At 32.3% G+C, this 21,155-nt stretch overlaps 1 protein-coding gene across 1 annotated transcript in view; it reads right to left on the bottom strand.

Annotated features, from left to right (window-relative positions):
• Positions 1-21,155, bottom strand: part of LOC114330165 (cartilage oligomeric matrix protein) — a 112,359-nt gene that overhangs the window by 19,357 nt on the left and 71,847 nt on the right. The window contains exons 7-9 of the mRNA XM_050655267.1: positions 13,005-13,105; positions 10,106-10,321; positions 3,515-3,769 (exon numbers count right to left, since the gene is read on the bottom strand). Of these exons, the coding sequence (XP_050511224.1) occupies positions 3,515-3,769; positions 10,106-10,321; positions 13,005-13,105 (572 nt within the window). The remainder of the gene's footprint in view (positions 1-3,514; positions 3,770-10,105; positions 10,322-13,004; positions 13,106-21,155) is intronic.

The raw sequence follows: 21,155 nt of genomic DNA, 5'->3' as shown, positions 1-21,155 counted from the left end.
TTCTACATGAAAAAATATTGCCGGTTTGCTCTATAAACATATGTCCGCAAATGCTTCGTTTGCGTGATACGGGGTGTTGAAATTTTTATTTCAAACTGCCAATTTATTTATTGCTCTAAAACCAGTTGAGGTATGAAAATCAAATTTGGTGTGTTTTAGGAGGTAGCTATTGCGCATTTTTTGACATACAATTAAGAATTTTGTATTCATCATTGGCGCGCATACGGGTAATAGTCTGATTTTTTTAAAGAAAAAAATAGTACGCCACTGGGATATTTCAAATTAAAAATTATTTTTAAATTCCACGTTTAATTTTTCATAAAAAACTTTTCTTGCCTTTTTTTCATATAATGCACCGTTTCTATGCAGAAAAAGAAAACATATTGGCGCGTATTTTTCATTTCTTAATACATCATCAAGAACTATCCAATATAATAATACTAAACTACAACAATAACAGAAAATATTACTACGTAATATGATTTCAACTAGGTGCAAAGCTGCAAAAAATGTTTAAAATGATCATCTTTCTCCTTTACAGGTAACAGAAGAATTTTATATTCATCATTGGCGCGCGTACGGGTAATGGTCTGAATTTTTTGAAGAAAAAAATAGTACGCCACTGAGATATGTCAAACTAAAAAACATTTTTGAATTCCTCGTTTAAGGACATCGCACACATCTTATGGAAAATATAATGTCACTCAAATTCAATAAAATGTATACCAATAGATTCGTTTTAAATTAACGATCAAATCTTATCATTGCGCCAACTCTCTATTTTCAAAAATAAGAGCAGAAATTGATATAAACAAATCTGAAATCAAATGGGTAGGTACATAAGTTAGAGAGAGAAAAAATATTTTAAAATACCCAGATTTTCGGTACTCCATAAATCAGCGGATTAGTTTCACTAATCCGCTTAGGCCCAGCGGGATTTAAGCTGTGAATAGCACTCAGAGCAATAATGATTGTAAACTAACATTTTATGGACTCCAAAAATGTGATTTCGATAAACTTTAATTGCAATTTGCGCCGTAATTAATCATAATTAAGAGTTGGCGCAATGATAAGAATTGATCGTTATATTAAAACGAATCTAATCGTATAAATTTTATTGAATTTGAGTGACATTATATTTTCCATAAGATGTGTGCGATGTCCTTTACGACAAAAAATCTTTCTTACCTTTTTTTCATACGAGGTGCCGTTTTTATACAAAAAAATAAAACATCTTAACACTTACAAAGTATTTGAGGTAGTAGTTTCCATATGAATAGAAACTTAGTTCAAATACTTTGTAAACGTTAAGATGTTTTATTTTTTTACATAAAAACGGCGCCCATATGAAAAAAAGGCAAGAAAGATTTTTTATCGTAAATTGGATCAGCAATTCAAAAATGATTTTTAATTTGACATATATTAGTGGCGTACTATTTTTCTCTTAAAAAAATTCAAACCATTACCCGTATGCGCGCCAATGATAAATATAAAATTTTTCTATAACCTCTAAAGGAGGTATTTTTTAACATTTGTTGTAGCTCTGCACCTAGTTAAAATCTTATTAATAATATTTTCTGTTATTGTTCCAGTTTAGTATTACTATTGGATATTTCTTGATAATGTATTCAGAAAATGAAAAATACGCGTCAAGATGTTTTATTTTTCTGCATAAAAACGGTGCACCATATGCAAAAAAGGCAAGAAAGGTTTTTAATCATAAATTAGACGTGGAATTTAAAAATCATTTTTAATTCGAAATGTTTCAGTGGCGTACTATTTTTTCTTTAAAAAAATTCAGACCATTACCCGTAGGCGCGCCAATGATGAATACAAAATACTTAAATGTATGTCAAAAAATGCGTAATAACTACCTCCTAAAACTCACCAAATTTAATTTTCATAGCTTAACTGGTCTTAGAGCAATAAATAAATTGGCAGTTTGAAATAAAAATTTCAACACCCTGTATCTCGGAAACAAAACATTTGCGGACATATGTTTATAAAGCAAACCGGCATTAATTTTGCATGTAGAATTAGCCCTTAAAATGTTTCACACTTATTTACTAACACCCTGTATATGTTCTTTAGTCCTAGTACTTTATCATTCGTCTTCATCCTTAACACTGCATAGATACAAATAATGCCTGTTTTCGTTTTCATATTTTACCGTTGTTTCCTATCCCTGATCCATTCAGGTAAGAAATGGTCAGAATAAGACGGGGGATATGTATTGTGGAATAACAACATCGGTGGTTAGTGTTGCCAAACGGAGGGAAATTACCCTTTTTGCTGGAATTTTCAACATATAAAGGTGATAAAGGGAAAAAGTTAACTCAAAAGGAAATTTTTGTTTTAGTCCAAGTTGTAAAATATTAAAAAAAATCAAAATATTTGAAAATAATTAAACATATCTTCTCAGATTTTGTAAAAAGGAGGGCATTTTTTTATAAAAGTGGGAATTTTTAAGGTAAGTTGACGGAAACAGGTTACTCGACGGTTGGCAACACCAAAGCCTTTGGTTGTGGGTTTTGGCACGTTTGGGTTCTGGAATGGCCCATATTGAATTGAATGTACCTAAATTCAAATTCCAACGATGTAAAAATACTCATGATAAACTCGAAATGGTAAAGTCATTTCCATTATGAAAACGAATTTTTAATAATAAACGTTAATACAATAATCAATGTTTAAACTTTTTTACCATACAACAATTTTGAAATGAAGTTCGTCCAATACTACCTACATACATAAATTTGATTAATTATTCTAAAAAATAACCAAGTTGATAATCTGTAAGGCTAACATATTATTTTTAAGATATTTTAAAAGTATCTACTTATAAGTATGTGTTAAGAATATTTGATAAAGGTATATTCTAAGAATAAACTTTTACGAATATTCCGAGATACTACGTACACGAATGTACTCAGTATATTCGGCACGAGAATATTATTTGAAGTATATGCAAAGAACATGAAATTTAGAATGCCAATTGTCACAAAAGTACTACTTTGCAGTAGTATTTGTATGGGGAATGAAAATGATAAGATGAAATGAGTGGTGAACAAATAATATATAGAGGAATAGACAGATGCGCACTGAATGGAGTTAGGCTAGCTAGATATGCAAGTGAACGACAACTTGACACTCAAGGATGGATGGCCAATTTTCATGCCTGTCGAAGACAGTAGATCAAAATAGATAGAGATGATGACTAGAAAGGGAAATATGAAGATAAAAATAGATGCTTAGAAAATAGATAGAATAAATATAATAATATAATAAAAATAGAAGAATATAGGGGATAAAAAAATAGACTAAGTTGCGGGCGCCAGATCGGAATTGACCAACCTCCCATGGTACATGAAGGTACATGCTATGCTTGTACTACGCATATACTAAAAAGAATATACTCCGACGAATGTTGGTAGTATATGCTTTGAACATGATGCGAACATCATTGTTATGTGGGAATAAACAAATATTGGTTTAATTTAACAAAAAAACTTACTTTCCTACAATATTTTTCATCGCAAGGCAAATCGATGTCAGGCCATCTATCCAAATCGGTGTCACGGGCACAATAGACACCATTTCCTGCGAATCCGCGGTTACATCGACAGCCAAATTGACCCCAACCGAGATTAAGGCATTCAGCGTTATCGTCACAACGATGACCTGATGGACAGTAACCTCGTCCTTCGTGACATCCAATGGACTGGTTGCCGACAAATCCGTATTCACAGGCTCCACAATGATAGGAACCCTGAAAAATAAAATGAGTTTAATGTCTTTAAACTAAGTACATTTAGTAATTAAAAATAAAATATAATAGACCTCTTGCTCTTATCATTGTCGACTTCCAGTTTACAATTGTAAACTATGGAAAAACAAAAATGATGACAGTAGGGAGTAAATAGCGGACCTTGGGAGGAGGAGGCGCAGCTGTCCCTAATTAGCATACACCATACACCTGCCCTCTAATGAGCACCTGTACCTAATTTGCATACATCTGTCCCTAATTTGCATACAGCTGCCCTTTAATTAGCACCTGTCACTAATTTGCATACAGCTGTCCCTAATTTGCATACAGCTGCCCTCTAATCAGCACCTGTCACTAATTTGCATACAGCTGTCCCTAATTTACATACAGCTGCCCTCTAATTAGCACATGTCACTAATTTGCATACAGCTACCCTCTAATTAGCACTTTTCACTAATTTGCATACCATAATTACCATGTGCTCCCTAATTTTCATACACCTGCCCTAAGTACCATGTGCTCACTAATTTGCATACACCTGTCACTAATTTGCATACATCTGTCTGCTTGTTAATTTGCATACCCTAAGCACCATCTATCATTTGGCACCTGTCAAATTAATTAGCCTTTTTAACCCATCTGCTTTATGTAGCATGTGAAATTTGTATAAAGGCTTTGTAATCCAACTTAAAAAATCACAATTGAATCAAGATTAAAAATAATGAAGCCAACTTATGGTGTCCCAATGGCAATAATGTATTCCTTAAAAGTTATACGTAAAAGAAGCCACTTCCTGACATAAGAGTCCAAGAATATTAAACCCACCCAAAAATTATTAATTTTTAAAACAGGGTATCATAATAATTATTAAGTTGAAGTATAATAATAATAAAGCTTATGGTACGCCAATGGTGTACGTATATTCCTTAAAAGTTATCCTTAAAAGGCAACTTCTGCGGGTCGACCCACGCAAATATATTATTAATTTTTAAAACACAGATTCTTAAAAACACTTTCTCTGTCAAAATAATAAAGCCATGAAATGGAATTAATGTACGATTGTCGAAAAGCCTCATATCTGGTTCATGAAATTTTCAAGAATACCCAGCCAAAAATTATTAATTTATAAAAAAATACATTCATAAAAAAACATTTTTTTCTATGGATGCTATACAATGTGCAACTTCTCTCACTACTTACATACATTCAAAACGAACAATTTCTCAGGCAGTGAGAAAAGTCGGCCATTGCAGTGAGAAATATTTTTTCTCACGGGTTCACCGCCGGTTTACATACATATGATCGCCATTTCCATGGTAACATGCACAATACAAACACAATTATTTTTGTCAAACAAAATGTGTTGACACTTGTCAAAACTTATCAAAAATTACCTTTTATAAGAATCTTCAACTGTGAATTATAATGTTAAATAAATAAAGTATATAAATACGAATATTAAATACCTATGTGTATATATGTATTTTATTTCAATTTAGGCATATAATATACCTAAAAGCGCCTAAATTATTTAATTTTGAAGTTTTAACTCTTGACAAAAACGCATCCATAGAAAAAGTACAGTGTACAACACGAGAGAAAATGATTTCTCTCTCGCTTGATTTGCGGCGCTCGCCTCGTGCCTCGGCTCGTGCCAACAAACTTCTGCGCTTGTGAGCAATATGTCTTTTTTCTCTCTTGTTGTACAATATACTATTAATTTATTCTTTTCACTAATATTTACTGTATACTGTATTTTTAACAAAGAATTTGCCATGCTATAAGCACATGTTAATTTTTTATACACTTTGTACTTGTACAGATGCAACAGTTAATAAATGAACCTTGTCTTTAAATTAATATTTTGTTATATGGGTAGGTGTATAAATTTTGCAGCCTGCAATAATTAAAGTGGTACCTACCTTTTCTTTCAATAATAGTTTCAGCAAAGTCGTCATATTATCGGATATATCACTACTCCAAGTGATGATTTTATTAGATGTATTCATTGACTTAATATCCGAAATGTCATTATCGGGTTTGTAAAATATCGCAAAAAGTTCACGGTTAACTTTAAGAGCGGTGTGTTGACAAATATATTCATTAAGAATTCTGATTACCTACTTTTGGTTTAATATCATTCATGAAACCAGCCTAATAACTAATATGCCAGCTAGGAGGCGTTATTTTTTTTTTTTTAGAAATCTAGTTTTCTTTGGAAAATATTAAATACAGGTATGCATTTTTAATGCTGTATTATAAAATTAGATTAAATTAGCAATAGAATAGTGAAAACTGCATGTCGATAACTTTTTTCTATATCGAGATATCTTCAGAAACGTGTAAATTTAAAAACATAACCGTTACTGTTACCGGTGAACGAAAGGAAAAGTAGTGTGCTATGGAAAAACAAAGAAACATTTTCCAGATGTTAAAGTTTATAAAAGGCTTTTCAACGCTTCTCATTTGTTTCGAGCGTCCGTCATACTAATACGCTTAATATATATAGTCACGCTTAATACCTATATATTAATATTATACACGGATTATACGACACATGATAAAGGCTCGAAACAAATGAAAAGCGTTGAAAAGCCCTATTAATTAAAACAACAATAAGACAAACAACACTATAAAATATAACAAAGAAATAAAAACATGTTCAAACTGTTGCCTACCATTTTCGATGCAAGCATTTACTCTTTCAAGAGTAGATTGAACAGCAGTCTCAATTTCTGCTCTCGAAATGCTTTGAATGGCGTTTCGTATTCTCTGGATCATGTTCTCTCAAGTAGTGTAGTAGTAGTGTAGTAAATGATTGCATCGAAAATGATGTGCAACAATTTGAACATTTAGGTCGTCACTAAATAGTTGTTTTTATTTCTTTGTTATATTTTATAGCGTTGTTTGATTTATTGTTGTTTTAAATGATTATATTTATATACGTTGACATCTGGAAAATATTTCTTTGTTTTTTCCACAGCACATTACTTTTCCTTAACTTAGTTTACCGGTGACAGTAACAATCATATTTAAAATTTACACGTTTCTGAAGATATCTCGAGATAGAAAAAAGGTATCGACATGCAGTTTTCGCTATTCTACTGCTAATTTAATATAATTTTATAACACAAGATTAAAAATGCATACTTATATTTAATATTTTCCAAAAAAATAGATTTCTGAAAAAAATTAAATAACGTCTCCTAGCTGGCATATTACTTATTAGGCTAGTTCGAAATTATAACACTAACATTGATGAAAAATATCTGCTTTCAACAAGACCAAGATTGCAAAATTTGATTTAGCAGAACCGGACTTACAGTAATTTTTTCATAACAAGGTTCCCACTCACCCCCACCTTTTATTTGCAAAGGTAGACTTAAACTTGTGAAATCAAGTATACGCAGAATTTTATGAAGAATACGATGATCGAATTTCCAGTGCCCCTTCATTAGGAAAATTCTGTAAAATTTAGATTTTTTAATTCTTGATATTCAATTACGCCCTCTAGCGGTGGACCCAAAATTATGAAAATAATTTCCAGGCTTTTCCCGAGACAACTTTTGTTATAATTTTTTTTCTCAAAGCTGTACTATAAACGGTTCCTGAGATATGGCCGAGAGCCATTTTTATTGGGACACCCAGTACAAGTCGATAGGTGATACATAATTGCAGGAGATATAAACGTTAAGTCCATTCTTTGTTAAGCACCAGAAAATAACCAAAAAAGGAAAGTAATGGAACGAGTGGATCGCACAAATGGACGTGGTGGTCCTAATAAAAATAAACCAATGTCTACACGAGATAAATCGAAGGCGCACATCGATATCACGATAGCGAGCCAGCAGATAGCAAGGAAAATCTCAGAATAGGACGTAATGAACGAATAAGTTTTTACACTCCACAAATATATAAAATACAAAGTAAATATAACAACCCACAAAAAGGTGGATTGAATCAGAGGAGGAGTAAATTGGGTGGAAGCTCAAACAATGATAGAAGAGCTACAGGGGGAGTATATACAAACAATAGGGTAGTTGCAAAATAGTTTAAAACAAGTAGTGAGGAAAGGTGGTGATTTTGGTAAAAGGGAAGGAAGGCAATATATTCTGCCACATTTGTGGAATCAAGAAATAGATACCTAATAGATAAGAAAAAAGCATAGAAACATGGAGGAATGCACAAAGATGTCAAAGTCAAGAGGCAAAAAACATATACAAAGAAAATATAAATATTGTAAAGAAGTAAATTAACAAGACCAAAAGAGAATACTGGAAAACTTTATGCGAAGCACTAGAACAGAACATCTGGGGCGACGCTTATAAAACAGTCGTAAAAACAATAAAGACGGAAATGCCTTATAGATTGGCAGGATATATAAGAGAGGCAGGAGAAGCTTTAAAACTTAAAAATACACCGGATCCATAGGATACCACCAGAGCTTTTTTTAACGGCATGGACTTTATGTCATTCAGCCAGTCACAATATGAGGTACCTAGTGTAATGTGTAGTGTGTGTGTGTGTGTGTTGAGTAAGTGTCTTGTTACTTTGCAAAGTCGACGTCATTGTCGTGCAAAGAGACGCTAATTGTATCCGAACGTCTGCGGTCCCTCCGGTGAGTACCGATCCCACAAGGACAGAAACTATCTTCATTTATTAATTTATAATAATTGAAAAATTAACATTTTTAGAGATATTAATAATTAATACCACCAGAGTTAACAAAGATATTAATCAAACATAAACCAGAAGTGTTCTTGTCTATCTGCAACAATTTGCTAAGCAGAGAAAAATTTCCACATGAACTAAATTTAGCCAACCTGGTACTATTATTAAATCCAGGAAGATCAATGGAGAAGATAAATACGTTTAGACCAATTTATTTGTTGGACACGCTAGAGAAAACCTAAACAGATTACAAAACGCGTTGGATGAAGGTAATAGGTCTGGATCCCACGTACCAAAAAAGAGTTGATTAATAGCAAGCTGAAAATTTGTTAACAGCTTAAGGGTGTCTAGTCGGACAAAGTTTAATATATTGGAACACTGGAACAGGGGAAGTTTTAATTGTGGAACAGGTTAAAAATTTGGAACGTCAGGCTACGAAAACGTCAGATGTATTTTGTCCGACAGAACTTCCAATTGATTTGTTACCCTTTCATTAAACTCTCATGCAAAAATCGGACTGCTATTACTAACCAACACAACGGCGGATCCAGCAACCTTGCAAGGAGGGGGCAATGAAATAAAAATTTTCTCGTCACTCGCGTACGCGGGATTCTTTTTCGATATGGGCTGTTACTTTAGTTTTCTTAATGTACCATGTCCTTTCAGAACGTTGGTTACTATCATAGCTATCTTAATTTTATTCACTGCCACCCTAAATCAACCACGAAGTGCTTTTTCGTCCTGGACTGCTTTTGCCTTCTATTTTCACTTGCATAATATTTTGTAGCAACCTATATTTAAAACTTCTCATTACATGTCCAAAATACTGCACTGTTCTCTTCTTGATGCCTTCTATAATTTCAGTAGTCTTGCTGAGACGTTCTAGTATTGTGGAGTTTAGAATCTTCTTTACCCAAGATACTTTTAAAATTCTTCTATAGAATCACATTTTGAAAGCCTCAAGGCGATTTAGGTAAGTAGATCGATTTTATTCACAGTCCAAGACTCGACACCATACAGTAAGACCGAGAACACGTACTTTGGAGAAGGAATTCTGTTTTATGTTTCATTCCGTTATTCAGTTATCAACAGGACACAAAACTCACTATTTATTTTCAATCGTAATTATCTCTTTCTTAAAAAAAGGCGACACCAGGCGAAGTCTCAAGGAGGGGCAATTGACCCCATTGACCCCCTTGGATCCGCGCCTGAACCAACATGATTCCTGTCATTTGACATGTTCTTTGTGTTCCACTCGTTAAAATACCCAGTTGGTGATAGACACCAGTCTGATTTTTGCATGAGAGCTTAATGAAAGGGCAACAAATCAATTGGATGTTCTATGTTCTGTCCGACAAAATACATCTGACGTTTTCGTAGTCTGACGTTCCAAATTTTTAAGCTGTTCCACCATTAAAACTTCCCCTGTTTCAGTGTTCCCATATATCAAAGTTTGTCCGACTAGATACCGTTAAGCTATTAACAAATTTTCAGCTTGCTATGAATCAACTTTTTTTCTTATGCGGGATCCCGACCTATAAACAAATATCGAAACAACAATTTGGATTTCAAAAAATTTAGGACAATTCTATGAAATCAGGAATTTACCTATTTTGATTGTAATTTTAAATGCTTTATTACAAAACCCCTAAAAAGCATATTACGTACCTCTGTATTAATGCACTCTGAATGTGGCACACAAGCTCTTCCAGTTTGACACTCATCAATATCTATACAACGCTGTGTTCTTTGTGCTGCCTCCTCTATACCAATACCTTGGGATTCTTCTTCTGCGCGGAATCCAGGAGGGCAAGGGTCACATCTGTATCCAGGACGAAGATTGTGACAGCTAACTCTGGGATCACATGGCTGGACCAAGTCACACTACACATAAAAATATAAAATATTCAATAATATAATAAAATTAATTTTAGTGATTTTAGTATTCTTGGGGAGATTCATTTTTAAAAAATTTATGGTCCCAAGATACAAACACTCTTTACAAAAAAAACTGATTTTATGTTGATTTGACCTAAATCAGCTTATCCAGAAATGCTTCCTAAGGGAGCCAGAGCTCTGTAAAGATACGTCCTAATATCGTTTAATTCATATAACTTCAAAACGGATATCTTTTAACCCCTTCGTGCCGGATCTTCATTCGGCAAGTCGGCTCCTATATACGGATTCGACCGTTTACCGAGCGGCTTCGCGCGGTCGGTTAAAATACAATATCATACTACAACTAATTAAAGTTAATGTAATAATAACACTAATTTTAGAAATAAAACTATTTTTATTAAATTCAATTACAAAAAACCAATTACAAAAAACTCGAAGATATACCACAAGGTTATTTATTATTGTTAAAAAACATATGAAAGGACGCGTTTCGGCTTTACACAAGCCATCATCAGCTTAAATACAGGATAAAAACAACGGACTGACCAGAAAAACAGGAAGGAGGAAGAATCAGCTAGTTTACATTATAAAATATATAGATGTACACATTTCTTCATTAATAATTAGCTATTAATAGCATTTTGTTATTATTGTATTGTAAAATCCTCAAGAACTTCCGCATGTAGAGGAACCATCATGTGAGCAGGTCAGGTGTTTATTAAATTCATTATTCTACATAGTATGTGAGTTAAATTAAATTTTATCCATAAAATACCATTTTAAACAAAAATTAGTAAAAAAGATAAACAAGATAATTCGGATGGAATTCCCCAGATTATTTTGTGCTTGATATCGTCCCAGTCTCCTAATCTGAGAAATTCCATCCGAATTATCTTGCAAGGAATAGTAAGGTAAGTTGTAAACAGCAGCACAGTACCTTCACCTCCCACACAATCCCATCAGTCAAACATCGAAACAACCTTATCACCAATCAAATTAACTAAATATAATCTCCTTCTGGACATCACCCACTTTTGGGCGTGGTTTCCCCACTTTTAGATTTGAATAAGGTAATTCGGACGGGACAAAAATACCTGAAATATGATGAAGATGGTGTCACCGCCTTAAGGCGAACGAAAACTCATGATGCACCTGTGTGCATCACCGTACTGGCCGGACAGTCAAGCATGATGCACACGGGTGCATCACCGTACCGAAGGGGTTAAGTGATAATATTTTGTATATTTATTTAGTTGAAAAATCCTTTGATGTGAATAAGATTTTTTAATTGCAGTCATAAGCGGCTCGTTTAGGACGGGTATGGGACAATTGTATTTATAACTTTTTTGTCTTTAAAACAAAATATAACAAATTAAGAAAGAAATAAAAACCTTATCTTGTAAAAGGTATATAAGTAACAAATTTGATATTTTTATAAAAAAATATGCTCTTGCCAACTTTTCTTGTTAATATTATGCTTTAAATACCAACATAAACGAGCAGTGGGGCACCCAGGTAGGGTTTTGTGGGTTAACCCCCCCCCCCCAGGCATATAAAAAATATATAAAGAATAGTAGGAAAATGTGTCTTTCACAAACAATACGAAAAAAGAATGTGTGTACTTTGTACGCACGTAAGAAGTTATACTTCTATTATATCATTTCAACGAAATCAATATACTTTAAACAGTTTCTCTACTACTTTCCAAAAATTTTTATTAAAACAATACCAAAAATTAAAAAAATAAAAGAATAAAACACACACAAACACATTGAAAAATGCCACAAATGATTTCTGAACAATAACTGTTGCCAAAAATTTTAATTAAATACGTATTTTCTGAAAAAAATTATATAATAATATACTTACAATCATAAAATCTATAAAAAAAAATAAAAAAATAACAACTTGCTTTGGGCTTGAACCTACTTCCCGTGTATCCCGCCGTACGAGAGTCGAAGCGATTTCAAACTGCACCACCTTCGCGCATACGTCATGTGGGAATATACACAAACTGAACAACTTTTTGACATTTTGTTTATATGAATTTTTATTAGTTTGATTTTTGTCGAATTAAAATACAACAATATATAGAGTAAGAAAACGATACATTAGATGAAAATTTGTAGAAAGTTTGTTCGTAATCAGATTATGTAAATTAAAGCATTGCCTACTAGGGGTATAGCATAGCAAGTACTAGGTAAGTACATTATTTTTTTTTACATTTTTCAAATAGGTATGAAGATAATTTTTTATTGGAATACAACTGAAACATTTAGAATTACGTACCTGTGGCTTTTCAAAACTATTTAAAAAGTCACTATAATTATAAAAAAAACTTTTCAAAACTATTTAAAAAGTCACTATAATTATAAATTTGATTTAATTTCTGTCCTCACAACAATAAAAACTAATATATTATACAACATTTTTGTTTACCGATAACCTCCATATTGAGCAATTATTGACAGATCATTTCAACACCCAATCACAGCCCTTATAAAGACTATACCAAACTGTCGGTGTGCGCATGCGCGCAGATCAATATAAATTCACCCTCAATCTCAATCGCGCCTAAAGAAGTATAACTTCAAAAAATTCGGTACCCAAGCCAACCCCCCCAGAGGAAAGTTATGGGTGGTGTGCCACTGTAAACGAGTCTACTTACTTCATCAATGTCTAGACAAGTTGTTCCGTTTCCTGTAAAACCAGCAGGACAACCATGACATCTATAATATGGACTCTCTTCCTGAGGAATACACCGAACACCTGTAATTTAAATTTAGTTTATCAAAACAATAAACGTTTTAGTTTCAGTCACAGGGTTGCAAAAAAACATGTTTTTTTTAATTTTAAACAAAACAAAAGTTTTTTTTGTTTTAAACATGTTTTTTTTTCATATTTAAATTATATGTTTTAAACAAATAAAACTTGTTTAAAACACATGTTTTTTTGTTTTAAACGTTTTTTTTTTGCTTTAAAAATGTTTTTGTTTTTAAATTTTATATTTTAAACAAATAAAACTTAGAACAAAACATTGTTTAAGTCATATTTTCCTCAACATAATATTAATTGAAAGTGTTTGATCTATTATTATTATTCTACTAAATAATAGATAAGAAAACCAATTGCAAAATTAGGAGCTATTGCCTGGGGAACCCCAGACTATTTACTATTTATAAATCCGCATTACAAGTTGGCTATTGCAATAACATCTATTGTCAGTTATTTTGTGCTGTTTCTGGTGTTTTTTTTAACATGCAAATGATTTGGTGACCCCAGCTCATTTTTTGGCAAAGCTTGATCATCGCTTTATTGAAAATAAACTTAGGTATCCTCCATCCATTATAAATTATCATCCGGAAACCTGTTAGATTATTATTATTACCAGGCAAAGTTTGTACACTTTACACCATATATTTCTCTAAACACCTATATTGAGAATGTAAAACCATTGGCATGGTGGCGTTCTAAGAAAACTATAAATAGGTATACTACAGCATTGAAACTTGCTCAACAGCTTCACACAGCTGTTGCATTGTCAGCCAACATAGAAAGACTCTTCTCATCATAAGGTTTACCATTTCAAACTACGTAATCGGCTAGGCAATGTCAAAGCTGCTAAGTTGGTTTCAATTTTTAAAGAGCTTAATTCCATCAGTTATGACGTGACTGATTTAAATTACAAGATTACTATGAGTCTGAAACAGTTTTGAGAAATTGATTAACTCTTCTTTGCAAAATATTTTCAGTTTTCCAATTTTTTTTGTGTTCAGATTATTAATAAATAAATAATATATATGTTAAAAAGTTTATATAATGTATTTGAGAATTTTTTTGATGTTATATTAATAAAGAAAATGAAAAAAGCACTTGTTTAATTTAAGTGTTTTAAACAAAATCTGTTTTAAACATAAGCAAACGTTTAAAACATGTTTAAAACAGTTGATTAAAACAAAATGTTTAAAACAAAACAACCCTGTTCAGTCATAATTTAGTTTTGATGGGAATAAAAACAGGTTATGTGGTGACAATCCAGGGCAAACAACCTATCACTTCGATGTGCACTCAGAAAATAAATGACCCAACTTTTATTATATTTGGCGTTAAAACAATAATATTAAAGATTGCAGTATAGTGCCTGGTGAAGCTGCAATCTCTAGAGAGAGCGTTCACCGGAAGCTGATGAACCTGTTAACCGATGGGAAGGAGGGAAATAAAATACCTCCTGTGAGGGAGGTGTAAAATACTTGTCACCCCCCCCCCCCTTAAAGTGTGACAAATTAATGCTAAAACACCCATTATAAAATGTCGAATATCTGAAATGAATTACTCCAGGCGAGCAAAGATAGTGTCTCAGAATCTCGCACTCAAACTTCAGGTAGTCTCATGGATTCTGAGGGGGACAGAATTTCGATAAAAAGTAACAGAAACAAACACATAAAACATCCTCAAAAACATCACATAACTGAGTGGATCATAGCTGCATACATTCAACATACACACACTAAGTTCGGAAGAGAAGCTGCTATAATAAAAGAAGAAATTAAGAAAATAAAGTGAACAACTGAACAGTGGTAGTTCTGTCAGAAGTACTAAGAAAAGGAAACCAATGTATCGAACTAAAAAGTGGTCACAAAGTATTCTCCAAAGGATATCAAAATCAAAGCATTAGGCGAATTATCTTACTTATTAATAAAAATGTGACATCCAGGACCACGCAGCAACTGGGCAGGACACATAGGAAAAATGAAAGAAATCCATTGGATGTAGCAAATTATTGAATGTAGATCAAGAGCAAATAAGAGAAGTAGAGGAAGAAGTGAATCCATATGGACTGATGACATCAAGCTAATGGCTGACCACGAACGGATGAAAAAAAACAACGAACAGAAATAAATAGACACACCTAATATCCCATGGATGGATTGTATCCCAATAACTGCGGATAAGACTTTACTTTTACTATTAGTGGATACTTCATCATCAAAAGCAAGGAGAACAAAAGTCTCTTGAGTTAGCTCACTTCGAAAATTATACAAAATCAATTACATTGCTTGTCTTCCCTTGATCAAAACGAATTAGACCAGCGGTTCTCAATCTGTGGTACATGTACACTTCGCGTCATAAAAAACTGGTACGACTCTTATAACCGAAAATCGTGTTTTTTAAGTTGTGTAAGTTGATCTTGTCAAATGTGTCATTCAAATTTTACGGCAACGTTGCCAAAAAATATTATATCGAACCAGTTAAAAACAGACCGCAAGTGCAACAGACCGCAAGTTTTTTATATACTATAAACTAAAACAATATCTAGCATTCTCGATCAGTCAGTCACATTTATTTAAACATGCATCCTAAAAAATTCTCCTATTAATTTTGTAATTTTACATCATTTCAATTAAGTACCCATACATTAATTCGTGTTTTATTATAATCTATGAAAAATTTCAATTCAAAAATAATGATAGATAATAAATCTAGATGTGAATTTAAATTATTATGTTTAATTTCAAATCGAGAGGTGTGATTGGTTTCTCGTAAAGTGTAGCTCAAAACTGTATTGATTTGTTTAAAGATCCTTCAAACATTTTGGACATTAACTCAACCCCTTTGTCTGGTTATTAAATTTATTAGATACGGTTTTTTGTTGTTAATGATAAAAATAATACCTATCTAAAAACTTTATACATTTTGAACGTTATTTTTGATGGCAACAACGAAGTGATTCACGAACCATTGTGTCCAGTCTGAACACAGGTTTACATTGGGAAAAAAAGTGTACCAGTTTTATATGACGGAAAGTGTATAGTATTTTTACTACCAAAGCGATATTACGTAGATAAACATGGCAATAATGAAAAGTCACATTCTAATGTTTTGACAGTTCTCTTACATCAAAAATTTTGACCTACGTAATATCGCTTTTGTAGTAAAAATACTATACCACTGGTGGTACATATCATTATTTGCGGTGGTACACAAAACGTAAAAACAGGCAAAATCAGCACCACTATTATAGTTAATTAGATTACCTAGCTAGATAGGGAGGTATTTCAGTTAGGGGGTACCAAAAATAATAAAAAGTATTTTGTAATACATGACTCAAAAAGATTGAGAACCACTGAATTAGACTGTCAAATCAGCAAAAAATAAAGTAGGTACTTAAATAAAAAGATCTGAAATATAAAGATTTGAAAATTAACAACAACAAAAATTAACATATTATTTATTAAACAAATAATAAAATACATTCTTAACAAAATTGTTGTTATAACTATATATTAAAGGCTAAAATTCAACCCTGTGCTGTTTTATTTAATATTTCTTTTGCATTAATGGTCATTGTCAATTTACCAGTGAAAAACTTTTATAGTTCTAAGTACTATTCAACCCTTTTTTCAAATTTTTCATCACAGTTTTTTTTTTCAGTGAAGCGATAACTATTCTGTTTGTATGACTATCACACAAAATTTCAATTGGCACATGTCACACAGAAGCAACTAGTCCAGAAAGCCACTGCGCATCCGCTAGGAAAAATATTCTGATTCGGACTTTTTGCACAATCTTACTCAAAAAGGACTCCTTTTAACAAATTTGCATGTTGCCAGGACCAAAAGGTGGTCAAAAATTTTTTAAGTTTTTTTTGTTTTTTTCATAAAATTATTTTTTGGCATGGAAAAAAGTTTTTTTTTAGGTTTTTTGAATCATTCCAAACAGAAAAGGTCTTTAGTGACTTTTCTCTAAAAATGATAATTTTTGAATAAGCGATTAATAATTGAAAAATTGCGAAATCGGCCATTTTTAACCCTCAAAAACTATGTGAAAAACTGAAAATTTGAATGTTGCCAAGGGAGGTAGATATTCTTTAAACATCGATTGATTAAATCCCGAAGAGTCTTTTGCAATACAATATTCAAAACTCCTTTGTTTTTTAATTGCTAATCAAGCGTGCGCGATACTATTTTCCACCGACAGTATGGTGCAAATGAAAGGAATAAATTCGTTATTTCTTAAACCGGCAACTTTAAGGAAAAATCCCGAAACAGGTCGATTTTTATTTTTAAGGTATGATATTGTGGCATATATGGTATACTAGTGACGTCATCCGTCTGGGCGTGATGACGTAATCGATGATTTTTTTAAATGAGAATAGGGGTCGTGTGGTAGCTCATTTGAAAGGTTCTTCAATGCTCTATTCAGTAATGTAAACATTTACATAATTATTTATACAGGGTGGCCTTCTACTTCTTTTTTTGTCAAATAATTTAAATTAATAAAAATTTTTTGGACACCCTGTATAAATAATTATGTAAATGTTTATATTACTGAATAGAGAATTGAAGAACCTTTCAAATGAGCTAGCACACGTCCCCTATTCTCGTTAAAAAAAATCATCGATTACGTCATCACGTCCAGATGGATGACGTCACTAGTAATCGATATATGCCACAATATCATAACTTAAAAATAAAAATCGACCTGTTTCGGGATTTTTCCTTAAAGTCGCCGGTTTACGAAATAACGAATTTATTCCTTTCATTTGCACCATACTGTCGGTGGAAAATAGTATCGCGCACGCTTGATTAGCAATTAAAAAACAAAGGAGTTTTGAATATTGTATTGCAAAAAACTCTTCGGGATTTCATCAATCGATGTTTAAAGAATATTTAACTACTTTGGCAATATCCAAATTTTCAGTTTTTCACATAGTTTTTGAGGGTTAAAAATGGCCGATTTCGCAATTTTTCAATTTTTAATCGCTTATATGTAAAAAAATATCATTTTTAGAGAAAAGTCACTAAAGACCTTTTCTGTTTGGAATGATTCAAAAAACCTAAAAAAACTTTTTCCATGCAAAAAAAATAATTTTAGGAAAAAAAAACAAAAAAAAACGTTTAAAAAATTTTTGACCACCTTTTGGTCCTGGAAACATGCAAATTTGTTAAAAGGAGTCCTTTTTGAGTAAGATTGTGCAAAAAGTCCGAATCAGAATATTTTTCCTAGCGGATGCGCAGTGGCTTTCTGGACTAAATATTATTTTGTGAGAACAAACAAAACAACATAGAAGTGAAAAGAAGAAGAACTCTAAGTTTGGGAAGAGATGTGATTATGTACAAGGTTGCAAGCAAGCCTAAATAGCTCCATCTTTCCACGTTTATAATATAGTTTGACAAAACACTTTATTTAGTTTAAGATATTATAAATATAGCTGCCAACGTTAGTTGATGAACTAAGTCTTACAACTCCTTTATCGATAAAAGTGCCTTATTTAGAGAATTTTTAAATCTACTTAATGTTCCAATGAAACTATAAACAAAATCCACGAGGAAAAAGTTTTCCTGTAGTTGGCTGTATACCACATATTACAAAAACGATAAAATCCTTTATAAAAGGTATATTTGTTGTAATCCCTAAAAAGGGCTACATCACAGAACAGAACTAGTTTTCGATCGGATGACCGATCATCATCAGTGTTTACGTGAATCTAACATGCTAACCACCAAAATAGAAAACTGCAATATCAGTTGTTCACATAACTTGCTTCCATATAGTCATGATGTGAACAAGCCAAACTCGAGCTCAATGGTACCTAGAGCATAAAACATTGGATATTTTAAACGTCCATGTTTAATTTCACATCTTTTATCTATGTTCCTATGACGGATCAATTGTAAAGAGTTTTTACCCATATATTTTTTATTTTGGTGGTTAGCATGTTAGATTCACGTAAACACTGATGATGATCGGTCATCCGATCTAAAACTAGTTCTGTTCTGTGATGTAGTCCTTTTTAGGGATTTTCACAAATATACCTTTTATAAAGGATTTTATCCTTTTTTTGATAAACAAAATGATAAACCTATATATTATTAAATAATTGAGGACAAAAGTTGAATAAAATTTAGCAACACAAAAGCTTGCTGAATATTATGTTACTTTACTAAAGAGTTTCTTTTTCTAAACTTAAATATTTTAAGAAACCCAGTACATATTTCTTGTTACCAAAGATGGATTAAATCTGTCAGCGGAGTGAGGTGCTATATTTTGGCCACTCTACTTTACGGAATGGAATCGTGGACTCTTAACTCGGCAACTACTAGAAGCTAGAAGCATTCGAACTGTAGGTATGTAGAAGAATCCTAAGATATCATGTATCGAGAATGTAACAGATAACGAAGTCGTGTGAAGAGTTAACAAAAGAATGGAAATATTGGAAACCATCAAAACACGAAAGCTGTAGTACCTAAAGCATGTCATGCGTGGTAAGAGATACGACGTACTTCAATTGATTATACATAGGAAGATCCAGTACAGGATAAGTATAGGAAAAAGAAGAATCTCATGGCTACGTAACTTGAGGAAATGGTACGGATGCACATCAATCGAACTTGCAATCTAATCTAACTCACAATTGTATAGATATACGTGGTGTTTCAAAAAAGGTAACATCGTCTCCAGGATAGGTAAAAAACAGAAAAATATTTGGGGTTTGCTTAGTAAAAAAAATTGTAACGCTATCCGTTTTCAAGATATAGGACAGTAAAGAATTCAAAATGGCTCACAGTGGTCCAAAAACCCGAAAAGCTGGCCAAAAGTCAAAAAAATTAACGTTTCGAGAATATTATTAAATTTTCTAAAAGAGAATTAAGTTCCCTATTCGGTGTTGGCAACCCTAGAGCTATATCTCCTATATCTGAATTTCCAGTTCAGTTCAAAGTTGACTTTGTACGGAACAAAAGCGCAGTTAAGAATAACGAATATTTTATACGCACAGTCTTGTGCGTGTATCTCGAAAACGAAGTGTGCAAATTCAATTCTGCAAAATGGAGGATATTCGTGAAGCTTTCTTTAATAAAAGCCGATAATATCAAAATATTTGTATAGGTATGTGTTATATTTAGTAGATTTTAAGTTGAAGTTTTCAGATAGCTAAATAATTATGTATTCCATTGAATTCCAAGACCCTACTACAATCATCTTTTAGCTTATATTTCTCTCTTTAAGATTCAAAAAAAATTAGCTGCCACTCTCTGCCCCTTTGGTTTTGCAAGAATTTTTTGTACAAGCGTTCTGCGCTATGAGTTTCAATATGAATCGTTAACAACGCAGAATAAACACATCATGCCTCAACATTCAAGTAGTTGTTATGACTGTAGATCTTTAGTTATTTCAGTATGGTATTGTAAAATCGTAGATAAAAGGGTCAGGTACAGTATTGTTGAAAAATAAAGTAAAAATTAGTTTTGGCTTTCATATGATTACTAATCAAATTTAACGTTGAAATAAAAAATTAGCGGATTGCATCCGCCATTTTGTTTTTTGAAATTTCGATTTAGGATTCGTAATTAGCGATCTCAAAAACCCCTGGATGCCTAATTTCATGCAAATCAAAAAATGCTTTAATATTTTGACCATCTTTTCGGGTTTTTGGACCACTGTGTGGCGTTACAAAAATTGTTTACTAAGCAAACCCCAATTATTTTGCAGTTGTTTACCTATCCTAGAGACGATGTTACCTTTTTATAAACACCCTGTATTATTGATAAATTTATTTATTAATTTTATTCGTTTTAGTTGTCTATATTTATATTATATTTTTAATCTGGGCTAAATATGGTTGGAGTCCATGTTGGATTATGGGTAATCATGTAGTAACCTGTAATTAATGTAAAGTTGAGATTATGTTAGATAAATAACTGATAAAGTTTATGCTTGTCCATATTAATGAATGAACCGCAAAGGTGGGCATGCTATTTTTTTGAATGAATTTTCACCTTGATCTGAATGTATGAATATTTATTACTATGGGAGTATT

Source organism: Diabrotica virgifera, chromosome 7 (genome assembly GCF_917563875.1).
Source record: "Diabrotica virgifera virgifera chromosome 7, PGI_DIABVI_V3a".
Lineage (NCBI taxonomy): Eukaryota > Metazoa > Arthropoda > Insecta > Coleoptera > Chrysomelidae > Diabrotica > Diabrotica virgifera.
This window is presented reverse-complemented; position numbering and strand designations above follow the sequence as displayed.